The 24,440-nt window shown below is 65.7% G+C and overlaps 1 protein-coding gene across 10 annotated transcripts in view; it reads left to right on the forward strand.

Moving 5' to 3' along the window:
• Nucleotides 1–24,440, forward strand: part of PPFIA4 (PTPRF interacting protein alpha 4) — a 45,400-nt gene that overhangs the window by 9,375 nt on the left and 11,585 nt on the right. For 7 of the 10 annotated variants that reach the window (XR_008663609.1, XR_008663610.1, XM_055319140.1 and 4 more), the window contains exons 2-25: nt 595–1,224; nt 3,869–3,970; nt 4,225–4,389; nt 4,624–4,698; nt 4,837–4,926; nt 5,436–5,627; nt 5,851–5,997; nt 6,189–6,323; nt 10,029–10,112; nt 10,352–10,483; nt 10,661–10,723; nt 11,280–11,371; nt 13,273–13,381; nt 14,770–14,978; nt 16,126–16,366; nt 16,774–16,809; nt 17,021–17,154; nt 17,400–17,566; nt 19,325–19,418; nt 19,762–19,843; nt 20,234–20,434; nt 20,965–21,027; nt 21,492–21,518; nt 22,763–22,938. Coding sequence is in view for 8 of the 10 variants with exons in the window: in XM_055319140.1 (XP_055175115.1) it covers nt 991–1,224; nt 3,869–3,970; nt 4,225–4,389; nt 4,624–4,698; nt 4,837–4,926; nt 5,436–5,627; nt 5,851–5,997; nt 6,189–6,323; nt 10,029–10,112; nt 10,352–10,483; nt 10,661–10,723; nt 11,280–11,371; nt 13,273–13,381; nt 14,770–14,978; nt 16,126–16,366; nt 16,774–16,809; nt 17,021–17,154; nt 17,400–17,566; nt 19,325–19,418; nt 19,762–19,843; nt 20,234–20,434; nt 20,965–21,027; nt 21,492–21,518; nt 22,763–22,938 (3,050 nt within the window). In the remaining 2 variants the exon portion in view is untranslated. The remainder of the gene's footprint in view (nt 1–594; nt 1,225–3,868; nt 3,971–4,224; nt 4,390–4,623; nt 4,699–4,836; nt 4,927–5,435; nt 5,628–5,850; nt 5,998–6,188; nt 6,324–10,028; nt 10,113–10,351; nt 10,484–10,660; nt 10,724–11,279; nt 11,372–13,272; nt 13,382–14,769; nt 14,979–16,125; nt 16,367–16,773; nt 16,810–17,020; nt 17,155–17,399; nt 17,567–19,324; nt 19,419–19,761; nt 19,844–20,233; nt 20,435–20,964; nt 21,028–21,491; nt 21,519–22,762; nt 22,939–24,440) is intronic. The other 3 variants (XM_055319141.1, XM_055319145.1, XM_055319147.1) reach the window with 2 other exon arrangements.

The raw sequence follows: 24,440 nt of genomic DNA on the forward strand, positions 1-24,440 counted from the left end.
CCACAGCAGGAGAGTGACCCCCGCCCCTCCTGCCCTGGTTCCTTCAGGTCACTCAGCTCCTCCTCCAGCACCAGGAGGCAGGCCTGCCCCCCACCAGGTGTCGGGCGTGGGGAAGCCAGAAGCCTCTTTGCATGACAGGCGTGGAGTCGGTCAGGGCTCCTGCCACCCCAGGGCCCGCCCAGCCCTTCCCGGGGACCAGGCCGTGTCAGTGGGCAGGGTGGGGGCCCAGGAGTCTGCGTGTGTGCGTCCACACCCCTGGGAACCCTGCACGCGTCTGGCTTCCCCGGGCCTGGTGCTGGGATGATGGCTGGGGGCACAGCACCCCCCTCGTCTCGGGAGGACTCTGGGCAGCCTGGTGGCTGCTCCCCTGCCACTGCCTGAATCATTTCTATATTTGGCCGGGGAGCCACGTGGGTGGGGAGCCAGTCCACTGCACCGCTCCTGACAGCGGGGGCAGGGAGCTGAGGCAGAGGACGGGGCGTGCCCTGGGAGTGCTGAGTGAGCGAGCCTGGGGAAGAGGCACCCCGTGTCCTGCTGCCCCCCACCCCCCAGCCCGCCCCCACGCCGTCCTCACGGCCGCCTCTTCTCCCGCAGGCCGCCGCTCTCCAGGAGCCATGGGTGTCGCTGGGCCCAGCTGGGATGCTGCCAGGCTCCGACGCTCCGCCTAAGCGACGGGCCCTCTCCCAGGCCCGCGCTCGCTGCCCGTCATGGCCACGCTCGGCTGCTGCCCGCTCGTCTGGCGACCCCGGGCACCCAGCCCCAGCCCGGAGAGGTTAGGCCAGGCCCTGTGGCTCTTGTGCACAGGGGCGCGCCCGGCGCCAGGCCCCTTTCAGAGCCAGAGCGACTGATGCCATGGGCGAGGCCCCTGCCCACCTGTCCACTCGCCTGGCGCCTGCTCCGAGACCCATGCACCAGGTCCCCCTGGGGGTGCCAGCCCCGTGAACTCCTCCCCTGTCCCCCGACGCTGAGAAGGCCCGGCCCACCCCCGCCATGTGCGAGGTCATGCCCACAATCAACGAGGGGGACCCCCTGGGGCCCCCCCATGGCTCCGATGCTGACGCCAACTTTGAGCAGCTGATGGTGAACATGCTGGATGAGCGGGAGAAGTTGCTGGAGTCCCTCCGGGAGAGTCAGGAGACCTTGGCAGCCACGCAGAGCCGGCTGCAGGACGCCCTGCACGAGCGGGACCAGCTGCAGCGCCACCTCAACTCCGCCCTCCCCCAGGTAAGGCCAGGTGTGCCCCTCCGTCGCCTGGCTCCCCCCAGCCCTGGAGCCGCTGCTCTGGGCTTTCCGTTATCTGCGTCTATTTGCATATCAATAAATGTGACTCTCCTGCGTGTCCCTCCATGGAACCGGAACCCCGTCCCTGTGCACCTTCACCCCCTCCTCAGCCGGACTTGGCTTCCCCTGGACCCCGGGCCCGGCCGCCCACCGCAGGGAGCCGGCGCGGCCAGCAGGTGGCGCCCGAGGCTGGAAGGGGACGAGCCCGGCTGCAGACGGCACCTTGGGGATCACCTGGTCCGCCCCTCACTGCACCCGTGGAACACACAAGGCGTCGCGTAGCAAATGCTAGACAGGGCTGGACCCACAAGCCGGGGACCTTGAGCCCTGGGGTCAGCGCGCTGCGGCCTCGCCTCGTGCTTGCAGCTCCGTTGTGGGTACCGCCTGCTAGTGAAGCTTGAGATGAGCCCGGTGCCCAGCCTGTGTGTGCAGGGGTGGGGGGCCCGGGGCGGCCCCCTGAGCAGACCCCGCTGCAGACTCAGCTCCACACCCGTCCCCACACATGTGGGGACAAGAGTGACGGTGGAGCCGGGTGGGCGCAGGGCTCAGACGAGGTGGTGGCAGGGCCTCAGGATCAGGGGAGCAGGGGTCCTGGTGGAGGGAGGACGGGGCGGCCGGGGGATGGAGGAGCCAGTCCTGCCCTGGGGCTCACCGACGAGGCAGGAGAGGGACTGGAGGACCGGCCCCGGGGTAAGAGTCGCTGCCTGACCTGTGCTGCTCGCTGCTGGGAGGCCTGTCCTTGTAGCGTCCAGATGGAGACGGAGCTTCAAGGAGGCTGGGCCGCTTGTCCGAGGTCGCAGGGTTGATGGGACGCGGCTGGGGTTTGATTCAGGCCCATCCCGGCAGCCTCAGGAAGGCAGGGGCCGTGTCTGTGTTGTCACCGTGTCCCCAGGGCCCAGCTCAGGGCCTGGGACATGGCCACACTCGCAGTGTTGGTGGCCGCAGACCGGCTCCTAGGCTGGGGCTCTCCAGCTCCGTCCCAGCCGGCGTTAGCGGGGGAGGCAGGCTTCCCTGGGGGGGTCTGCGAAGGCCCCAAGGACGTGCATCCCCCCGACACAGGCTTTGAAATGTAGGCGTGATCTCATCAGGGGCTGACCGAGGGCTGGGCCCTCCGGGGTGGGGGACGGGAGAGGTGCGGAACCAGGAAGGCTGGCGGAGGGCTGCACCCAGCGGGTGACCGGGCTGCCTGGATCTTAGGTGTGTGCAAAGGAACCACGAGAGGGAAATCTGAAAACCAGGACAAGAAGTTTGTAGTCAGCATTGTAGACGGTGTCACGCCTCGGGAGGTGGTCCTGGCAGCAGGTGTCAGATGGGCTGGGGTCGCGGGGGAGGCGGGTGTCCCGGGGTGGGAGCCCAGGGGGTTGAGGGAGAGAACATGGGTCCCTGGAGGGTGGCGTGGGGCCGGGGGCGTGCGAGTCCTGTCTCTGGACGTAAGTGTGTGTGTGAGCGTGCTGTGCGTGTAAACTGAGGCGTGGGACAGCCGTGGGGCCAGGCCTGGGCTCCTAGGGTGTGAGGTGTTGGCCACCCCTGGCCATGGCCTTGACCGGCCGGGCTTCTCCGGCTCTGCCCTCGGGCTCCCGCGGCCCTTCCCACAGCCCTGCCTGCCGAGGCCCCGTGTGGGTGGCTCGGGGATGCCTCCTCCCGTCCCGAGTCGCCGCGTGTGCAGGCCTCAGGGTAGGGCCGCTCCAGGCCCCGGGCGCCCGCAGAGCGTGGCCCAGCTCTTGGAAAACTCCGGGGCGGGGTGATGTCTGCGTCAGCCTGGAGGGTGCGAGGGGCCTGGGAGCGCGGGGCCAGCCTCCCCCTCAGGACGCGTGTCCGACCCAGACAAGCTGGGCCGTGAGAGCGCCTCGGCGTGGCGTGTGCGGGCCTGACGCGCTGGGAGCAGGGCTCCCGGAGGGGGGACCCCGAGCGTGGCGCTGGGCGAGGCCGGAGCGGGGGCCCTGGACCGCGGCGGGGATCCCTGTGACGTGGGTTAGAGCCTGGGGCCTCCGGCCAGGTCTGCCGGCCGCCTTGCTCTCTCTCACACACCTACGCACACGCACATGCACACACGTGGGCCCTTCCCTCGCCCGCCGGCCCCGTAGCTGTAGAGCCCTGGGGAGGGCGTGCGAGGCAGCTTCCCAGGGCCCTCGCCTCGAAGCCCACCCTCTTCCTTGGGCAGCACCCATGGGTCTCTGTCGGGACCTCACCCAGCCGCACGGGAGGGGAGACTCCCCTCTGGGTCTCCAGGCCTTGGAGGGTCCTCGGGGTGCCAGAGAGATGACGTAACCAGGCCCTACTGCTGCTGGAGGAGGCGGGGGCTGCAGAGCAGATTCGGGGACTCTCTGGCTCCTGTTTCCACCTCGTCCCCTTGCACCCTAACACATACGTGGAGTTTGCGGGGGACCCCGCGGTCCCCCATGATGTGGCCCCCGCCCCCGGGACGCTCCAGTCCAGCTCTGCAGTGAGGATGCCTGGGGGCTTTCGTGGGGGCAGCTGCCCCAAGCAAGGGGCGGGGGCGCTGATGGGATCCCATCAGCGATGGGGGCAAGCAGGAGGCAGCTCCAGGGAAAGCCCCCGAGCACTCAGGGGCCTTGGGGGCTTGCAGGAATTTGCCACCTTGACCCGGGAGCTGAGCATGTGTCGGGAGCAGCTTCTAGAAAGGGAGGAGGAGATCTCAGAGCTGAAGGCAGAGCGGAACAACACCAGGGTAAGCGGGTGACCTGCTGTGTGTGTGGGGGCTGAGCCCCGCCGACCACGGGGTGGCTAGGCCAGGGCCAGGCATCTCCCGCCCGCTGCTGACCTCCTCCTGTCTTGGGGGGTGGCCATGGGAGGTCGGGGCCCCAGGGCGGAGGCCAGGGCAGCACGGGCGTCCTGCTGTCCCCCCGGTGGTCCTTGGCCCCCCTTCAGGCCCCCGGGCACCGGCTCACCGCCCTCCCCTTGCGCTGCCCCTGCCCCTGCCAGTTACTCCTGGAGCATCTGGAGTGCCTGGTGTCGCGCCACGAGCGGTCGCTGCGCATGACCGTGGTGAAGCGCCAGGCCCAGTCGCCGTCCGGGGTCTCCAGTGAGGTGGAGGTGCTGAAGGCCCTCAAGTCGCTGTTCGAGCACCACAAGGCCCTGGACGAGAAGGTAGCCGGCCCGGCCCCGGCCAGCCTCGCCTCCCCGGGGCCTCCCTCCGGGGGTCCCCTCCCTGCGTGTTCCTCGGCCCGGGTGCGGGGGACAGCTGGCCTCTCCTCCCAGTGGCCTCACTCCCGGGCCCTCAGGGAGGTGCTCTCGGCCGCCTCCTGCCCCAGGCTGTGCGTGGAGCCCAGGCTCCATGGGCACGAGTCCCCGTGTCCTCTCCATCTCCCCCTCCCTGGGCAGGTGCGGGAGCGGCTCCGAGCGGCCCTGGAGCGTGTGACCACCTTGGAAGAGCAGCTGGCAGGTGCCCACCAGCAGGTAAGTGGCCTGTGCCCCCTCCGCCTGGACGCCGGCTGTTGTGCGTTGGGCTCCCCGCTGTGGGGGCCGGGCCGGCTGGCCAGTGTGCAGGGAGTCGCCTTCTCTGTGACTCACCGCCCCGGGGGCCGCACCCTACAGGTGTCTGCCCTGCAGCAGGGGGCAGGGGTTCGGGATGGAGCAACAGAAGAGGAGGGGACGGTGGAGCTGGGACCCAAGCGGCTGTGGAAGGTGGGTCCTGGGGAACCGCGTGGGGGGTGGGGGGCCGCCCCCAGACGGGACGTCAGGGCCCCGCCGGCCTGGGTTCAGGAGAGCGAGTGCTGGAATGACATCGGGGGCTCTCTCCAATATTCCCATCGCTCTTTCCTTCTTCCCCCACGCCGCCTGCGAACAAATCTGTGGGTTTTTCTGTCGTGTGCCCGACACGCTGCCAGGCACCTCTCCTTGTCCACTTGGACGGTTGGGTGCCACCTGCCTGTGTGTGGGTGTCGCACAAGGTCCCTCCTGCGTCTGAGCCTTTGTTCCCCTAGTGCTGCCCCTTCCTGGGTTACGGGATTCTCAGACAGCAGGTGGAACCGGAAAGTCCTTTCAAAAGAGACACAGGGGAGCAAAAGTGTTTGGTCAGTGTGTGGGGTGAGCTCCTGGGGCCCCTGGGGGCACAGCTGGGATATGCTCTGGGGGTGCCGGCCCCGGGCGGGCCGGGAGCCCGACGACTGACGGATGGCTCACCGTCCCTGGAGGACGACGCGGGCCGGGTGGAGGAGCTGCAGGAGCTCCTGGAGAAGCAGAACTTCGAGCTGAGCCAGGCTCGGGAGCGGCTGGTCAGCCTGACGGCGTCGGTGGCCGAGCTGGAGGAGGACCTGGGCACCGCGCGCCGCGACCTCATCAGGTCAGAGGAGCAGAGCAGCAAGCATCAGCGGGACCTCCGGGAGGTGAGAGGAGGCCCCCCCCCTGGCCCCACCTGCTGTGCTGGCGCTCGGGGGGTGGGGGCTGCTTGCATGCCCTGGGTGTGCAGGGAGGGCCAGGCGGGGGGGGGGTGCCTGCTGGGGCCACCGTGGGGAGGAGTAGCCAGAGGGCCGGGTCGAGCTCAGGCCCTGGCGGGGGGCGCAGGGGATGCTGATGGCCCCCGGCCCGTGCCCTCTGCTCCTGCCCCAGGCCCTGGCCCAGAAGGACGACATGGAGGAGAGGATCACGACACTAGAGAAGCGCTACCTGGCTGCTCAGCGTGAGGCCACGTCCATCCACGACCTCAACGACAAGCTGGAGAATGAGCTGGCCAACAAGGAGTCCCTGCACCGCCAGGTAGCCCCCCCTTTGGCCCAGAGCCCCTGGGGCCCCGCCTGGGGAGGGGGGAGGCCATCCTCGCGTGGGGGGCGGCCCAGAGCCAGGTTGTCCTCGCCCCCTGCCCCCGCCCCCCGGCTCCTCCGCCCGTCACCTGCTCTCTCCTGAGCCTGGGCGCTCCCTGTTGACCCCCCCCCCCCCCACGGTGCTAGTGTGAGGAGAAGGCCCGGCACCTGCAGGAGCTGCTGGAGGTGGCGGAGCAGAAGCTGCAGCAGACGATGCGCAAGGCGGAGACGCTGCCCGAGGTGGAGGCTGAGCTGGCGCAGAGGATCGCGGCCCTCACCAAGGCAAGTGGGCCCGGCCCGCCCGTGGCTGCCTCCCGAGCCCCCCGGCACGCGCAGGGGGCACAGAGCATGGGAGGCACTCGGGCTGGGAGCCAGGAAGGCGCCTCGCACTGCGTGATTCCGGGACGCGCCTGTGATCCCTGCCCTCCTCACCCCTGGGAGCGACCGTCCCTGGGAAGGGCCCAGGAGCCCTGGGAGACGTGGGTGAGACCCCGGGGGGGCAGAGCACTGCGTCAACTTGCCTTTGTTGGGGGCCTGGGTGGAAGACGAGGACGTCGTCCCCGGAACGAGGAGATCCGAGAGGAGAGGTGAGCAGCGTGGGTGCAGGGGCGTAGGCTGAGCGTCGCCGGCGTCCTGCAGCTGGGCCCTTCCGGCTCTAGGGATCAAGCCCGGTCGCTTGAGGCCTGCAGCTTTAGGGTCGGTGCAGGGCCTGGGTTGTGCCCGACGGGGTGTAACAGCTACTGGGAGGCGTCCGGGCTGGAACCGCCCTCGGGTCTGGAGGAGCGGGGTCGACGCACGGGCGCAGGCCGGCGGCAGGGGGTCCAGAGGACCTAGGGGTGTTCGCAGCAGGTTGACGCTTTCCGGGGACCTCGCTCGGGGCCGCCTCCGCCCAGCCAGGGAGAGAAGGACGTCCGTGTTGCGTGAGCATCAGGCCCCGGGGCCTCTGGAGCCTGGGGGCCCCCGACTGTCCCCGCCACCCGGGAAGTCGCGCCCCTCCTGATGAGGCGTTGGGGCGTCCTCGTGGCATCACCTCTGTGACGTCGGGTTGGCCTGCGTGCTGGCTCCTAGGGATCTGGGTTTAAGGACGTAGGGGGCCAGGTTGGGGTGCTGGGACGGCAGCTTAGCATGTCCCCAGAGGGACAGGAAGGGATGGACTGACGTGATTAATAGGTTCACACGAGTCACAGGGGGGCGGCTCTAGGGAGGGTTTCCCGACTGCTGGATGTGTGACAGTCTCGTCCGCAGACTTGGGTTCTCCATCCCCGGAGACGCAGGCCTGGGGGAGCCCACCCACCCGGGGCGGACACAGCCCGGCTAGCGTGCGCCCCATGTGGCAGCGGACCTGTCGGCGTGGATGGTCTCACTAGTCCTCGCAGCGTTCAGTGGGTTAGGGTTAGGGTTGGGGTTGGGATTAGGGTTAGGGTTAGGGGTTAGGGTTGGGGCTAGGGTTAGGGGTTGGGGGTTAGGATTGGGGTTAGGGGTTAGGGTTAGGTTTGGGGTTGAGATTAGGGGTTTGGGTTTGGGTTAGGAGTTAGGGGCTAGGGTAGGGGGCTAGGGTTAGGGGTTGGGGTTAGGGTTAGGGTAGGGTTAGGATTAGGGTTATGCTTAGTGTTGGGATTAGGGTTAGGGTTCAGGCTAGCGTTAGGGGTTCATGTTAGGGTTAGGTTTGGTGTTGGGATTAGGGGTTAGGGTTAGGGTTGGGGCTAGGATTAGGGGTTGGGGTTAGGGTTGCAGTTGTGGTTGGAATTAGGGGTTAGGGTTGGGGTTGGGGATTAGGGGTTGGGGTTGGCTTGAGGTTAGGGATTAGTGTTGGGGTTGGGTTTGAGGTTGAGGTTAGGGATTGGGGGGATTAGGGGTTAGGGTTTGGGTTGTGTTTAGGGTTAGGGATTAGGTTTGGCATTGGGGTTAGGGGTTAGGGTTGGGGTTAGGGAATAGGGTTGGGGTTGGGGTTAGGGGTTAGGGTTAGGGATTTGGGTTGGGGTTGGGGTTAGGGGTTGGGGTTAGGGATTAGGGTTGGGGTTGGCGTTGTGGTTAGGGTTAGGGGCTAGGGGTTAGGTGTTAGGGTTTATGGGTTAGGGTTGGGTTAGGGTAAGGGTTAGTATTAGGGTTCAAGTTTAGGGTTAGGGATTAGGGTTAGGGGTTAGGTATTAGGTGTTGGGGTTAGGGGTTAGTGTTAGCATTGGGGTTGGAATTAGGGGTTAGGGTTTGGCTTGGAGCTAGGATTAGGATTTGGGGGTTGGGGTTAGGGATTAGGGTTTGGGTTAGGCTTGGGGTTGCGACTAGGGGTTAGGGTTAAGGTTGGGGCTGGGGTTAGGGTTAGGGGTTGGGGTTAGTGGTTAGAATTAGGCCTCAGGTTGGGATTAGGGGTTAGGGTTAGGGTTGGGGCTAGGTTTAGGGGTTTGGGGTTAGGGTTGGGGTTGGGATTAGAGGTTAGGGTTTGGTTTGGAGCTTGGATTAGGATTTAGGGGTTGGGTTGGGGTTGGGGTTGATGTTAGGGATTGGGTTTGGGGTTGGGGTTAGGGGTTAGGATTAGGGGTTGGGGTTAGAGTTCGGGTTGGGGTTGGTTTGAGGTTACATTATAGGGTTGGGGTTAGGGTTGAGGTAGGATTAGGGTTAGGGGTTAGGGTTGGGGCTAGGGTTAGGGATTACGTTTTGAGGTTAGGGGTTAGGGTTAAGGTTGAGGTTGGTGTTGGGGTTAGGGGTTAGGGTTGAGCTAGGGATTAGGGTTGGGATTGGGGTTGGCATTGTGGTTAGGGTTAAGGGCTAAGGGTTAGGGTTAGTGTTTATGGGTTAGGTTGGGGTTAGGTTAGGGGTTAGGGTTTGGTTAGGGTTGGCTTTGGGGTAAGAGTTAATGTTAGGGTTTAGGTTTAGGGTTAGGGGTTAGGTATTTGGTGTAGAGTTAGTGGTTAGGGTTGGGATTGAGGTTAAGGTTAAGGTTAGTATTTAGAGTTAGGGCTTAGTGTTAGAGGTTAGGTATTAGGGGTTACGATTAAGGGTTGGGGTTGGAGTTAGGGGTTAGGGTTTAGATATTCGGGGTTAGGGTTTAGGTTTCTGGTTAGGGAAGGAGATAGGGTTTGGTGTTATGGTTATGGTTAGGGGTTAGGGGTAATGGTATGGGTTAGGGTTAGAGTTAGGATTAAGGGTTAGGGGTTAGGATTAGGGGTTTGTGGTTAGTGTTGGGGTTGGTGTTAGGGTTAGGCTTAGGGGTTAGGGTTGGATTGTGGTTAGGTTTAGTGTTAGCGTTAGATGTTAGGGTTGGGTTTGGGATTAGGGTTGGGGTTAAGGTTGTGGTTAAGGGTTAGGGATTAGGGGTTGGAATTAGGGTTGGGTTTTTTAGGGTTAGGAGTTGGGGTTAGGTTTAGGATTAGTGGTTAGAGTTAGGATTAGGTTTAAGGTTAGGGATTAGGGTTAGGAATTAGTGGTTATGGTTCAAGTTGTGGTCAGGGTTAGGTATTAGGGTTATGGGTTATTGGTTAGGGGTTAGGGTTAGGTTTAGTAGTTAGGGTTGTGGGTTGGTGTTAGGCTAATGTATTTTATGGGTGCTGTTATCATCCATCTTTATAGTCTAGGAGATTCAGTCACATAGGGGTCTGATAACTTGCCCATTGCCACATACCTGGGAAGAGAAGGAGCCAGGATTTGAACCCAGAAAGTCTGGCTTGCATCTCTGCCCTTAAGGGCAGGTCCATCCATCTACCTGGAAGCATAAAGGAGATTTACGGTAGCTCATGCTTTGAAGTAGTTTTTTTCTGGAAGTGTGGGGTAGTTTGGACCACCAGCTGCAGGCTCGGAGCAGGTAGAAAGGGTTGGGGAAACAGCAGTCAGGGTGTGGATATTGCTTGGGAAGAAGGGCAGTGGCGGTGGCAGTTGTGCTTCCAGGTGAGAGGCCCCGTCCCGGAGAGTACCCTGGCTGAGGGTGTGTGGGATGCGGGCCCTGAGCAGGAGGGCCGAGCATCTACGGCTGCACTGACCCATGCCTGCTTCCAGGCTGAAGAAAGGCACGGCAACATTGAGGAGCATCTGCGACAGCTGGAGGGTCAGCTGGAGGAGAAGAACCAGGAGCTGGCGAGGGTGAGGGCACCGGGCTGGGCTCCCCAGGCAGCCTCCCCAGATGGCATGTGGATAGGCCTAAGAAGAGGGAGCTGGGGGGACAGGGCCTGGGTGGGGACAGAGCCATGGAGGGGGTCCGGGAGCCAGAGCGAGGGGCTCTGGGCCTACCAGTAGGGGACGGGTGAGTGGGCTGGCGCCGGGCGAGGCGCGGGGATGGGCGGCCCCGGGGTGACCTGGGAGCAGGGGTGCTGGCTCTGCAGGTGCGCCAGCGGGAGAAGATGAACGAGGACCACAACAAGCGGCTGTCCGACACCGTGGACAGGCTGCTCAGCGAGTCCAATGAGCGGCTGCAGCTGCACCTCAAGGAGCGAATGGCGGCCCTGGAGGAGAAGGTGTGTTGGGGTTGGGGTCGGGGTCACAGGTCTCGGCGGGCAGGCCGAGGGGAGCAGTTGGGGTGTCAAGGGGCGGGGCGTGTCCTGGAATAGGCCCGGTGGGCAGAGCTGGGGAGGCAGGGGCAGGAGGGGCAGGAGGGGCGGCGGCGGGTCCCCAGCTCCTGGCTGTCCCCCCAGAACACGCTGATCCAGGAGCTGGAGAGCTCCCAGCGGCAGATCGAGGAGCAGCACCATCACAAGGTACCGCTGCGGGCGGCCTGGGCGGGCCGGGCTTGGTGAGGAAGGAACGCGGGCGGCGCCGGGCTGCGCAGACGTTATTTCGCGGATCCTCGCTAGAGCCCGTCGCGGCGGACGCCTCGCCACCCAGGGTGAAGACGCGGCGGAGACCCTAGGCGTAGGGCGTAGGGCGGGCGGAGAGGCGGGGCCCGGGTCCGGTGGGGCCTCGCTCCAGGTGACGCAGGAGTCCCTGAGCCGGGAGGACCGTCCCTGGCCCTGCCTCAGCCGCGCCTGTGCCGCTGCCGCGCGTCGGGGGGCCAGGGCTCAGCAGCTCTGCTCCGCTAGAAGCCTGCCCGAGACAGACCCTCCCCTGGCCCTGCCCCTCTGCCGCCCCTGCCCACCCTTCTGCTCGCTTTCCAGTCGGACCTCTTCTCTTGGTGTCATCTGTGGGCCTGGCCGGGGCCCCTGGCTTTGGACTTCGCAGTACATTCTGCTTCCCCCCAACTCTGCTGTCCTTTTGTCCCTCTCTCCCCTCTCCGCCCCTCCCTGGCCCCCCCCACCCCGGGTCTGCCTGGCACAGGGCCGCCTGTCTGAAGAGATTGAGAAGCTGCGCCAAGAGGTGGACCAGCTGAAGGGTCGAGGGGGGCCGTTTGTGGATGGCGTCCACTCCAGGTACTGGAGCGCGGGAGGCTGGGCGTGCTGGGATGGGGTCCTGCCCGGACCCTGAGGAAGGAGGCTTCCTCCCACCAAAAGACCGCCCAGGACCTCAGGGTCCTCCTCCTATCCAGGGTGGGACACCGAGACCCCAAGAACGTGGTCGAGGTCACCTAGCTCACTTGGGCAGCTTGGAAGGGGCGCCAGGCCTCTGAGCAGAGGCTGCCGGGAGGCAAGGAGAGGCAGGATGCTCCCGCCCCAGTGCCACGGGTGATGCCCTCGACGGGTCTGCGGGGGATGTGCTCACCCGTGTCCCGTAGGACCCGCTCACGGACAGTGTGTGGCTCATTCTAGTTCTTTGGAGACACCGTCTTTAGGGCTCTGGAGGATTGTTGTTTGAGCGTTCAGGCCACCGAGGTTCAGATAGCTGGCAGTGGGCAGAGGGCAGCGCCAGGGACGGAAGCGAGGCATCCAGAACTTCCCAACTGTTGGACGCTGAGGTGCCATGTTGTGGTTGTGACATCCCCTTTTCTGAGAGCATTTTAAGAGATGGTGAGTGGTATTTTTTAAATTAGATCCATGTTTTGGGGAACTTCTGGATTTTTCTCTACATGTTGTGAAGCGATTGACGTTGAACTGAGACCCCAATCCCGCCGCCACTTCTCCGCCCAGAGCGGCAGGGTGAGGACGGAGGATGCTGCTAGTAGATGCCACTCAAGGTTCCGGGCTCCTGGCTGTTTTCTCTCCAAACCACGGTCTCACAGAAGAGCGTCTTTGAGGTCCCTTGAGTGATGCTCTTGCTGTGTCAGGGCAATAGGGATCAGCTTCCCTGGAGGGGTTCAAGGAAACGTGGAGACACAGGGCTTGGATTAGGGAAAGGGACGATGACCTGGAGGAAGAGCAGCCTGTGGGCGTCTGGGTGGTAGAGACGTGAGTACCGTCTTCCGCTTCACCAGGAGCTACTGCATGGGAGACGGTGGGGAGAAGCAGGCAACGGAGGCAGGGAGTGGGATTTGGGGTTCCTCTGACTTCTTCCTTCCTGTAGGTTTCTCAGAAGAGACCCCCCACCCACCCCAGTGAATAAGCCTCATGACTCAGGAACACCAAGCTATTTGCACTGCTTGCTTTCCTTGGTGGTTGAGGATTCTTGGCTTTGGCCATAGGAATACTGGACCCATCACGGAGTTGGGGCTGAGGTGCAGGACAGAAGGGGGGATGAGCAGTAGCGCCCCCTTCCCTGCAGCTACCTCATGCAATGCACCGTAGGCTTGTCCCATCCCCGGGCCCTGGCCCCTCAGGCCCCCTCACACCCCAAACTCGGAGGCGTGGGGAAGAAGTCCACGAGGGAAGGCATCCCAGACGTTACTGGGATTCTGAAACCTCGCCCAGGGGGCATCTGGCCCACATCCCTGATAGAACTGGGCCTCTTGAAGTCTCCGGGGGATGGGGAGCAGCCTGGGTTCATTTTGGCCAGGATTATGGGGGAGCCCACGGGCGGTCGCCGGGGAGAAGACAAAGAAACAAAGACCCTCAGGGCTAAAAAAAAGGATCTTTAGAGACCCTCCCTTCTAGTCTCTCAGGGCCACGAGCCCTCGGCCCGAGTGCCCCTTTGATGGAGAGCTCAGCTTCTTCTGAAGCCACCAGTTGCTTCCTGAGCCAAATCTTGCCATCTGAAGGTGCTGCTTACGTTAGATGGAAGCTGCTTCCCTAGAACTTTCTGGATCGTTCTGATCCCTGGGGCTCCAGAGGCTAAATCGCATCTCCTGTTCACACGGCGGCCCTTAAGCCATTCACAGTAGCCCTCTGCCAGCTGAGGCTTCTCTCCGCCAAGCCGAGATCCCTCGACTCTTGGGCCTGGTGGCTGCGCGTGGGGCCTCAGCCTCAGGGCTGCTCTCCCCCCCCCCCCCCCCCCCCCGCAGGTCGCGCTCGGGCAGTGCAGCGGATGTGCGCTTCTCCCTGGGCACAGCCCCCCACGCGCCCTCAGGCCTGCACCGCCGCTACTCGGCCCTGCGGGAGGAGTCTGCCAAGGTGAGGGTGGGGGGTGAGTGTGGAGGGGCCTCCCCAGGGAGCTTGGGGTCAGTCCGGCCGCGTGCCTGGCTCCGGTTTCACAGACGGCTGGCGTGCGGCACAAATCCTCCCCCTCCCGTTCCCGCGTGTGGACAACAGCTGCAGCCCTGGGGTTGGGGCCATTGTTAGCTGCAACAGCTGTGCCCCTCGCCTCGGCCTCCTGGTGGGCAAGTGGCGGGGCTGGCGGCCTGCCGGTCCCCGCGGCCCTGCTGAGGCCGATGCACGTGTGCCCGGCGTGCAGGCGTGTTTCTGGTGGTCAGGGTGGGAGATGCAGGGCTGAGGTGGACTTGGCAAGCTTCCTGGAGCAAAAGCTGTGGTTTATGGGGTGGGGAGGAGGGGGGGAGGGATGGCGGGTCACGAGGCCCTGGGGATGGCACCTGAAGCTTTCCGAGCAGCAGCCTTGTGTTCCTGCTGAGACTGGCCCGGGGTGGGTGGGCGTGGGCAGGCGGGGGGGGGGGGGGGGGGGGGGGAGATGCAGGCAGGGAAGGGCCCCTGCGTCCCACACCCTGCCCTGAAGCCAGGCCCCGCCTTCCCTAAGGCCCCGCAGGGTCCGGGGGAGGCGTCCCCTCATCTCGCTGTCCCCTTGCCCTCAGCTCTCTCCGTTGCTAAGAATGCAGCAGGAGCCCAGGAGCTGGAGACGCGCCCGCCGGGCTCGGGGCTGTGGGAGCCAGAGGATGGCTTAGGGCACCTCGCTATCCCAGGCCCGCCCCCTGCCCTCCTGGCGCACGGCCCACGTCTGTGCTCTCTCCTCTTCCCCGCTTTTGTGGGCTGGAGAGGTTTGTCGGGTGCCTTCCAAGCGGCCACCACCCCAGAGGGATGACCGCGGGGTCCTGCGGTGGAGACGCAGACAGACAGGACCACTCGGCTTCCCTCGGGCCCTGGAGCCCCATAGTGACTGTATGCACAGAAGGGGTGGCCTTTACGGAGTGCCCGCTGTGGGCCACACCCCGTGCTAGGTGCTTCCATGCGTGTCCCCGCTCTGCTCTCACCGTCACCTACGACGTGGGCAGGCACCACTACTGTCCCCGTTCCACAGATGAGGGAACTGAGGCACAGAGAGGTCAAGCAACTTTACGACGGCGGTGCAGCTACTGGTCAGGTTTCCCAGCAAGGCCGCCTCTCCCTGGACGTGTCCCTAACCATTCTGCTACCCGGCTCCTTGAGCTGTGCTTTAAGTCCCCCGGGACACTTGTTACAGTGCAGGTTCTGAGGCCTGAGGCCTGAGGCGGGCCCGGGACCCTGCGCTTGGCGAGGGTCCTCGGGAGAGGCCGGTGCGGCTGGGATGGGGGCGGTCCTGCTCCTGGGCTGTCTGGGGTCTTATTACAACTCTTGTCCCCTCCTTCGCTAAGGACTGGGAGCCGTCCCCACTGCCCGGGGTGCTGGCCCCTGCCGCCGCCCCGGCCTTTGACAGTGACCCCGAGATCTCCGACGTGGATGAGGACGAGCCCGGGGGCCTGGTGGGCTCCGTGGACGTTGCCTCCCCCGGCGGCCACTCGGATGCGCAGACCCTGGCCATGATGCTGCAGGAGCAGCTGGACGCCATCAACGAGGAGATCAGGTGGGACAGGGGCAGCCCCTTGGAAGCGGGCTCCCAGGACACGTGGTCTCGCAGCCGCACCTCCGAGTGCTCCGTCTGGGCCCGGGCGCGGGGCGGGAGGGTGCGACCTCGGCTGACCCTGGGGGCCTGACACTGGGGCCCTGAGCCCGTCGCGCCCGCCGCCGAGGCCCAGTCGCGGGAGGGCTTTGCGGGGGCTCCACTTGGCCGTGCGTCTCAGGGAGGCAGCGCTGCTCCCGCTTCCCGGGGAAGGGACCGGAACCCGGGGCGCTGGGTGGTGTGCCCGGGGCAGAGGCGGAGAGCCGGGCTCCCGTTCTGCAGCGTCCCTCATCCTGGCGAGGCTCGCAGGCGGGGAAGGGGACGCCCACCTGGGCTGCAGCTGCCCCTGGGGATGCTTAGTCGCGTGCGACCTGCCGCCAGGCCACATCTGAGCCCAGATGCACTAGGCTTTACGGCGCCGAGGGCCGCGGCCTCCATGGTTCCCCCACTTCTGGGTCTCACAGACCCGCTGGAAAGGAGGCCTCCCTCCCTGACACACACGCACACGCACACGCACACGCACGAGGGCGCCAGCGGGAGAGTTTGCACGTAGGGCTGCCGACTTGTGTTCTGCAAAGGAAATCACCCAAGGGCCCTCGTGGCCCCTGCACCCCCCCGGGCCACAGGGGAAGGGCCCTCTAGCGCCCTCGGGTCTCGCTCCCAGTCGGCGCACACGCGTGTGCGTGTGTGAGGGTGTGCGCACGCGCGTCTCCCAGGCTCCCTCCCACCCCAGCCCCTGCAGGGTCATCCTGGGTTTTCTCGTTTCTCTGTGGAACAAAGTCCATCAGGGGTCGGTGTCAGTTAAAGGACGTGCTTTGGGAACGTCAGGTACGGGGGAAACTGAGGCCCCTAAGCCGACGCGGGGCTGCCCGTGTAGTCTGGTAGGTCGAGTCCTGCCGTCCGGGATGGTTTGTGTCCCGCCGGCTCGGGGCCTCCTTTCCCGGCGACGGCGTCTGTTGGACTGGGGAGCTGTGGTCGCCGAGGTCAGCTAAGGAGGAAGGGACGAGTCGTGGTGTGAGCTGCAGGGGGAGCAGCACCCGGGGCCCGGGTGGGGAGCGTGGTGCAGGCCTCGCCGGGCCCCACACAAGGCCTGCTTTCGCCTCCCTCCCAGGATGATCCAGGAGGAGAAGGAGTCCACGGAGCTGCGTGCCGAGGAGATCGAGACTCGAGTGAGCAGCGGCAGCGTGGAGGCCCTCAACCTGACTCAGCTGCGCAAGCGCGGCTCCATCCCCACCTCGCTGACCGCCCTGTCCCTGGCCAGCGCGTCCCCTCCGCTCAGTGGCCGCTCCACACCCAAGCTGGCCTCCCGCAGTGCTGCCCAGGACCTGGACCGCATGGGGGTCATGACCCTGGTGAGCGCCCTGGGGCGGTGGGTGAGCAGCCTGGGGGCTCTCAGGCCTGCTGGGCTCCGTCCTCGGGGGCCCGGCGTCCTCTTCCCGCGATGTGTGCCGACCCGGTGTGTGGGGCCACCGCCTGCCCCCTGGGGTCGCAGAGGGCCTGCCACGCGTCCTCAGCCCCGTCTCGCCTAGGCGCAGAGCGCTCACGAGACCCGCGGCCGGCCCAGACGTGCCCCTCTCGTCCAGAGGTGGCCCTGGCTTCGGTCTCCGGGCCAGCTCTTCTCCGCTGTGGGGTTGTCTCCAGGCCTGTGGGAGGCACTGACCCCTATGTTCGCCTCCTAGGACCCCGGGCCCCCCTTGGGTTGGTTGGCTCTCGGGACCCGGAGGGTGAGTCTGAGCATCCCCTCCCGTCTCTCTTCCAGCCCAGTGACTTAAGAAAACATAGGAGGAAGCTGCTGGTGAGTGCCGCCCAGTCGAGCCGGGTCCTCACGGGGTCGCCCCCCCAGGCCGTCCCCTTTGGCCTCCCTCCCCTGGGCCCCTAGTCTGGTGTGGCTCAGAGAGGCCCCCCCTTCCCGCCGTGCTTCTCCAGGCTCCTCTGCCTCGTCTGGGCTGGGTAGGCAGGCCCCAGGTCTCTCCCTCTATTCCCTGACGGCTCCACTGTCTGTTCAGTCGCCAGTGTCTCGGGAAGAGAACCGAGAGGATAAAGCCACCATAAAATGTGAGACTTCTCCTCCTTCCTCACCCAGGACGCTGCGGCTAGAGAAGCTTGGCCATCCAGCCCTGAGCCAGGAAGAAGGCAGGAGGTACGTGCCCGAGTCCGCGGACCCCAGGGTCGCCGGGCCCCTCCCCTGCCTCTGCAGGGCCGAGTCCCCCCAGTCCAGGCGTCCGAACCGCCCCCCCCCCCGCCTCTGTTTGAAGGACGCGCCCTGTGTCCCAGCTCCCCTGCTCGCGCCCACCCCCGCCCCCACTTACTGTGAGGGCTCCCTGAGGCCTGGCCCCCAGCCCGTGATGGTGAAAGTGTGTTTCTCCCCGTGGCTGTCGTCCTCAGTGCTTTGGAGGATCAGGGCAGCAACCCGAGCAGCAGCAACAGCAGCCAGGACTCCTTGCACAAGGGCGCCAAGCGCAAGGGCATCAAGTCGTCCATCGGCCGCCTGTTCGGGAAGAAAGAGAAGGGCCGGCTCATCCAGCTGAGCCGGGACGGAGCCACGGGCCACGGTGTCTGTCCTCCCCCAGCCAGCGGGCGCCCGCAGCGGGCCGGGGCGGGAGGGCGTCCTGGGACCCTGGCTCGTGGGCCTGCGGGTGGCAGCGGCCGTCGGGCAGATTCAGCTCGGGGGGGCTCCCCGGAGGCAGCGGGCCACAGGCGGGGGCCTTGGAGCTTCCAGGCCGTGTGCAGGTTTTCTGTGCTCGGGACCTTGGGGAGGACCTTCCCGGTTCTTCCTCGAGGACAGTCCGCTCCCGACTAGGACTGGCCTCCAGGACGCAACGTGTCCTGGGCCCGCGGCTCCATAGACGTCCTGTGGGCAGCATAAGCGCCCGGGCAGGCCTGGCACTAGCTCCTGTGCGGATAGAAAGTTCTGTGCACTTGGCGCGGGTCGGCGCGCAGTAGGTACCGGCCTCTGCCCCGCCTTCCCCAGGCCCACGCTCCTCTCCATCCCCCTTTCCCCCCTCCATCCAGTCAGACCCATAGTGAGCAGCTGCCGTACACACTGGGGTCAGAGCGGGGCCTTCCTTCGGGGAGCGCGGTGCCTCGCAGCAAGCAAAGTGACGGCCCCAAAACCCTGTGCTGGGAGCTGGGTGCTGGGGGGCGTCTGGCTAGAGCTCGGCTTCCTCTGCTCGGCTGCAGCTGGGCTGCTGCTGGAGGGCGATGTAGGAGGCCGCCTCGTAGGGACGGGCGTAGGGACCGCGGGCCCCGGGGAGGCAGGTGCTGGGTGCGGGGGCTTCGTACGGAGAGGGGGGGCTGGGGGGGGCAGAGGTGGCTGCAGACCCCAGGCTGGGGCAGCTCTGAGGGGCCACAACGCGTCCCCCAAGGCAGCTGGAGCAGGGCAAGTGCCTGTGGGGTGGGGGGCTAATCCGCTACAGGGAGGAACCTTTGAACCCAAAGGTGTAATCAGACCTTCCTGCCGCTCCTGGAGGAGGAGGGCGAGGGGAGGAGGAGAGGAGGAGGGGGTTAGGCACCTGTCCTCTGCTAGGAAGGAGGTAGGGCATCCTGCCCCAGCCCGCAGGGGTGCAGGGGGTGGTGGAGCGGGAAGGGGTGGGGAGGGAGCCAGGAGGGTGGCCTGTGGGCAGCCGAGCCGTGGGAGGGCCTCTGCTCCCAGCACCAACCCTTAGACGGCATCTCACGTGGTGTCTGGGTCGCCCACACCCACTGCCGTGTGCGCTGTGCGGAGCGACCGAAACCTGGTGCGTTCTCCCCCGTGACCCTTGCGCGGACCCTGTGGGGTTGGCATCTGCTCAGCGACCCTTGATAGGAGGAGACAGAGCCTGGAGGGTCGCCCCTTGCGGGCCTGCAAGTGAGGAAGGCCGAGGGGCAGGGGTCTCGGGTGCCCGTGTTTCTCCCCCTGGTCAGGTCGGGTCATCCTCTGCGGCGCGGGGCCCGTTCACACCGGGCTCTCTGGGTTCCCTTGGACTCGCTTTGGAGCAGGGCCATGTCCTGATTGGGCTCCTGCTGCTGTGGGGGCACCGCCTCGGTCCATCTGGCTGGGGCACACCTGCAGGGCTGAGGCTCCGGGGAGGCTCTCTGGGCCGAGGAGGCTGAGGAGGAGGAGGACCCGGCGGGGGGGGGGGGGCTGGACGGGGACCTTTGGAGGCCGCAGTGGGGCTGCTGGGTGTAGGGACAGAGTGCAGGCCCCGGGGCAGCAGGTGGTCCCGTTGGGCCTCCCGGGCTCTCGAGCACCGAGGAGCCTCCGCTGCCCGGCTCAGGCCTGGGCCAAGGGGGTGGGGGTCCGAGCTCACACGCCGTCTGTCCCCTTCCAGTCATGCTGACAGACTCCGAGCTTGGTCTGCAGGAGCCCATGGTGCCTGCCAAGCTGGGGACCCAGGCAGAGAAGGACCGGCGGCTGAAGAAGAAGTAAGAGCTGGGGTGGCCGGGGCCACCGGGGCAGCCGGGGCTGGGGGGCAGCCGGGGGGGCAGCCGGGGCTGGGGGCAGCTGGGGCCCGCGGCCCGTTCCTCAGTGCTGGGCCCGAGCTCGGCAGCCGGAGCCAGGCCCAGGCCCTTCTGAAGAGGGTTGCTGGCCACACGGGACCGGCGGGGACGGCGAGGTGGTTGTCAGGATGAGCCGGGGGGAGGCTGGGGGCAGGACGGGCACCCTAGTGCTCCAGGCGAGCAGCAGGGGTGGCACGGGGCTGGGGGGGGGGGTGTCAGCGGGGCTGGGCCAGGGGGACAGCAGTGAGTCTGTTCCTCTCCCCACCAGACACCAGCTGCTTGAGGATGCCCGCAGGAAGGGAATGCCCTTCGCCCAGTGGGACGGCCCCACTGTGGTCTCCTGGCTGGAGGTAGGCCTGGGGGGTCCCCTGGGCCCGTGGGGGGGCGGGCACTCTCAGCCCGTGTCTCCGGGGCCGGGCGCCCTTCCTCCGCAGGGGCAGGGACGGGGCACTTGGGGGGTGGAGCCAATGCCCCCGGGAGCTTGGCGTGGGTCAGGGACGCAGCATCCTGACCCTCAGGCGGCCCCGGGAGTGAGGCACCGCGTGGTCTGGGATCCCTGCACGTTCTCGGGCCTCAGATTTTCCATCCGTAAAACGGGAAAGAGACGCATCTGGTGACGGTCACCCCATGTGTGATTCTTCTGCTCTGCTTGCTCGCGAGGCCACGGATGCGCCAGGCTCCTGGCGGCGGGGCCCAGGTCGGGGGAAGGGGCTGGACCTGCTCCGTGCCTGTGCCTGCAGCTCTGGGTGGGGATGCCCGCCTGGTACGTGGCCGCCTGCCGGGCCAACGTCAAGAGTGGCGCCATCATGTCGGCCCTGTCGGACACGGAGATCCAGCGTGAGATCGGCATCAGCAACGCCCTGCACCGCCTCAAGCTCCGGCTGGCCATCCAGGAGATGGTGTCGCTGACCAGCCCGTCCGCCCCGCCCACCTCCCGGACCGTGAGTGGCCCCCCACCCAGGACGCCCGGGCGCCGGGGAGACCGTCCAGTGATGGGACGATGGCAGGCTTGATTCCTGCCCTTCCCGCCCCTCGGAGGACCCCCTGGAGGCCTAGTTCCTCCATGTACCGCCCGTGGGCCCAGCTGCCTGCAGAGCTCTGGGCGGGAGGGCTCCGGGGGCTCTGCATCGATCGGAGGCAGGCAGGCAGGGGCGTTTGTGACCTCGCTCCTGGCCGTGCAGGCCGTCCACAGGGTGCGGACCCTCGGGGTGGCAGCTCGCAGTGCCACCCGTCTCTGTGACCGGGACCAGCCCGTGTTCCAGACCCGCACCCTCCGTTCATGTTCGTCCAGGAAACATTTGCTGAGCATCTCCCGGTGATCCCGGGAGCTGCTCAGGCCGACAGTGCGGGCTCAGGGCCGGGCCTGGGGGATGCCCGAGGGGGACGTTTGTCCTCGTGCTCGGGCTTCCTGGCCCCAAGGGCATCCGGGGACCCGCACGCAGGCCCAGCTAGGCTTCCTCTCTGCCTGCAGTCTTCCGGGAATGTCTGGGTCACCCACGAAGAGATGGAGACTCTGGCGACACCCACCAAGACAGTGAGTCTGGCCCTGGGCCTTGGGCCTGGGCTTGGGGCTGACGATGGCCACGAGGAGGAGGGGACAGTTGTGGCAGTGGGGGGCACAGATGGCCTAGCGTGAGGTCGGTGCCCCGTGCGTGTCGGGTCCTGTCGTCAGGTGCTGGGAGCTGGGAAAGAGGTGGATGGGAGAGTGTGCAGGGGACCGGTCCCTGATGCGCTGCGGGGGGCGGGCGTCGCGGCCAGAAGCCGCAGGGTCTCTGCCTTGGGCTTGACCCCGGGGCCGGGGAGCGGGAGAGCCTGCGGGGCGCGTGGGAGCGTGTGTCTGGCGCCCGCGCAGTTGCTCCCTTGTGTCTCAACAAGCTGCCCCGTGCCACCCTCCCGGCCCCGGGGTGTCTGCTCCCTCCTCGGGTTGGGCCCGGGGTGGACGCTCCCAGGGGTCTTGACTTTGCCTGTTTCCCCGACACGCTGCGCTCATCCCTGCAGGACAGTGAGGAAGGCAGCTGGGCTCAGGTAAGACCCCGCGTGCCCGGCTCTCTGCCCCGTGGGCCTGCTGGTGTCCCCGTCTCTTTACGTCCCTGGAGGGCCGTGCCCGGGCACCGGCCTCCCCCCATTCCTGGGGGTGCCGACCCCCCTTCCCCAGCCGAGCCTGCTGGGGCCCCTTTGCTCACGGGCAGACGCCTGCTGACCCGCCTCCGGGGACCGGGCTCTCTGGGTCTCCGGGCGCAGAAGCGACAAACCGTGGCCCTCCCTTGGGTCCGGCAGAGGCGAGCACTAGACGCGAGCACACACGTGGCCCTAGGAGTCCTCACAGGGCGACCCGGCCGGGCCCTGGGCACGAGGGTCCGTGTCCTCACCCCATGGAGCCTGCAGCACAGGACACGTCACGTCAAGTGCAGAACCCAAGCCCAAAAGATTCGTAGGATTTTATAGCAAAGCTCAAACACAAGAACCTTAATACCTGTTTGTAGAGGAACATACATCAGTGACCACAGAAACCGTAAGAACATTTTTCTCCAGCAAGGACGTGATAGCAAAGTGAGCCTAGCGGTTTCCTCCAGAGGGGCAGCGGGTGGGCGCAGCCGTGGGACGCCCGGCGTGGTCGCTGTCCGTCGGCGGTAACGTCACTTTTGTGCTGGATAGTGAGCACGGGCTACGCTCCTTTTTATTTGTATGATGGTTTCATTCCAAAAAAGTAAAAAGAGGTTTTCCAATCTAAAGCAAAATGAGGAAGGGTGAGGAGGCAGTGATGGGGGGGGCTCCTCCCGCCTTCCCGGGGCCGGGCGGCCAGAGAAGCCCCCGCTGCCGGCAGTGGGAGGCGGGGCCATGGGGTGCGTGCAGGGGACCCAGGGCGCCCCAGATGGACGGCGGCCCTAGAGTCTGGGCGCCGGGCGTCACCGTGGCTCTCGAGTCAGCACGTCCCGCTGGGGCTGCGGGGGGCCGGTCCCGTGGACGCGGCCTGCACCCAGGGTCCGGGGCTTGGGGCCGACGAGTCAGTGTGCCACCCACACCGCAGGTGCGGCCCCGAGTCGCCAGGAAGGGCTTCAGGGGATCTTGCTTCTGCTCATTAGTGCAGACAAGTGACCCGTGGGTGGACCCGTATCATTCTGAGACCTTAGAAAGTCCCGCTTGGCACCCGCATCTGCCACCACTCCCAGCTTCTTAGTGGGAAGTAGGCCGCCACGGAGGACGGAGTGGGGTCTGTCCCCGCTCAGGCGCCGGCTGCCTCTCCCATCCCGCCGTCCCTGTCCCTGCAGACCCTGGCCTATGGGGACATGAACCACGAGTGGATTGGGAACGAGTGGCTCCCCAGCCTGGGGCTCCCCCAGTACCGCAGCTACTTCATGGAGTGCCTGGTGGATGCCCGCATGCTGGACCACCTCACCAAGAAGGACCTGCGGGTCCACCTGAAGATGGTGGACAGCTTCCACCGGTGAGCGGGGCTGCGGCCGGGGTCGGGCTGCGGGGACGCAGGCGCCTCTGGGGGCCCACAGGTCTTCCCATCCTGCTGCCCGCGGGAGCACCTGGGCCTCTGGCCTCCCGCCCTTCGCGCCCGGGAAGTCGCTTCGGCGGCTTCACTTTCCGGGAGATTCCCCCCAGCCCCGTGTCGTTCCCTGCCTTTGGGCCTGCGGACCTTCTCCGGGCCGGGCCCTCTCGGCCTGGAGCCGCGGCCCTGCCTGGGTTCCCCGTCTTTCCCAGTTGAGGGGAAGGGCCTTTCCGGGCCCTCGTCCTGCCTGCACCCGGGTCTGGAGCCCTTGGGGGCGGGATACCCTCCGGCTCTGTCCCCGCTGCTGAGGTCTCCCCAGCTGGCCGCCCGTGGGCAGACGTGGGCCCAGGTCGTGTCGTTTGGCCGACTCAGTATTTTAAAGATCATGAAGTCACTTACCAGTATTTTAACACTAGGACATTTTACACGACGTTCTGGATGTCTGGCTTCTCTTTAGAAACAACGGGAAGATCTGTTGAGAGGCCGTGGGGGGGGGGGTCCATCTGTGCCCTGGAGGCTGCACCTGTCCCCTCCATGATGGCTGATGGGGCTGTGGACACACGGCCGCTGGCCTGCGGGGCTGGGAAGGCCCCTGGAGCGCCTCAGCCTCCACACGCGGTTCCAGGTCGGCTCCGTCTTGAGGTCTTTGGGGTTCCTGAAGCATCTCCGTGTTCCTCACCTCGACTACCTATAACCTGCTCTTATGCCACGTAGTGGTTCACAGGCGTGCTCTAGTATCTTTAAAAATTCTTTTGAGTCATAATGTTTATGACCAAAAAAAAAAAGATATTTGAGAACTCTCCTTTTAGTGAGGGAAACAAGCCCAATAGAGATCAAGCGTGACCCGCTCACTCAGCCAGGTGGTTGCAGAATGGGGCCCGCACCCTTCTCTCTTGGAGCTTTTTTCCTTGGAGCATAGTGTTCTCTTTTTAAAAAAAATTTTTTTAAATTTATTTATTCATGAGAGACACAGAGAGAGGCAGAGACACAGGCAGAGGGAGAAGCAGGCTCCTGCGGGGAGCCCCATGCGGGATTCAATCCCGGGACCCTGGGGTCACGCCCTGAGCCGAAGGCAGACGCCTGACCGCTGAGCCCCCGGGCGCCCCGGGCCGTAGTGTCCTGTGGAGCAGCTCTCCTAGAGTTTGGAGAGTTTGGCTGTTTTGAGGGAGGCCCGGCACACGCAGGGATCAGCACTGTCCCCCGAAGTGGTGCTGCAGCTGGGTGCCCCGTCCTCCAGGCACGAGGCCGCGCTGCTCCGTGCTGCTCCCCTGTCGTGCCCGCTGCTGCTCTGCAGGAGGGGAGGGCCCGGCTCCCGGCGCGGAGGCCATTCAGACCCCGGTGGATCTGACTCTACGTTTTCACTGTGCTACGCAAACGCTTTGAAAGTCCTAGGAATTGGACAGAAAATTAGAGCAAGTGAGAGTGGAGGCACACAGACGGCATTTCCA

The sequence above is a fragment of the Nyctereutes procyonoides genome, unplaced genomic scaffold (genome assembly GCF_905146905.1).
Source record: "Nyctereutes procyonoides isolate TBG_1078 unplaced genomic scaffold, NYPRO_anot_genome, whole genome shotgun sequence".
NCBI classification, from domain to species: domain Eukaryota; kingdom Metazoa; phylum Chordata; class Mammalia; order Carnivora; family Canidae; genus Nyctereutes; species Nyctereutes procyonoides.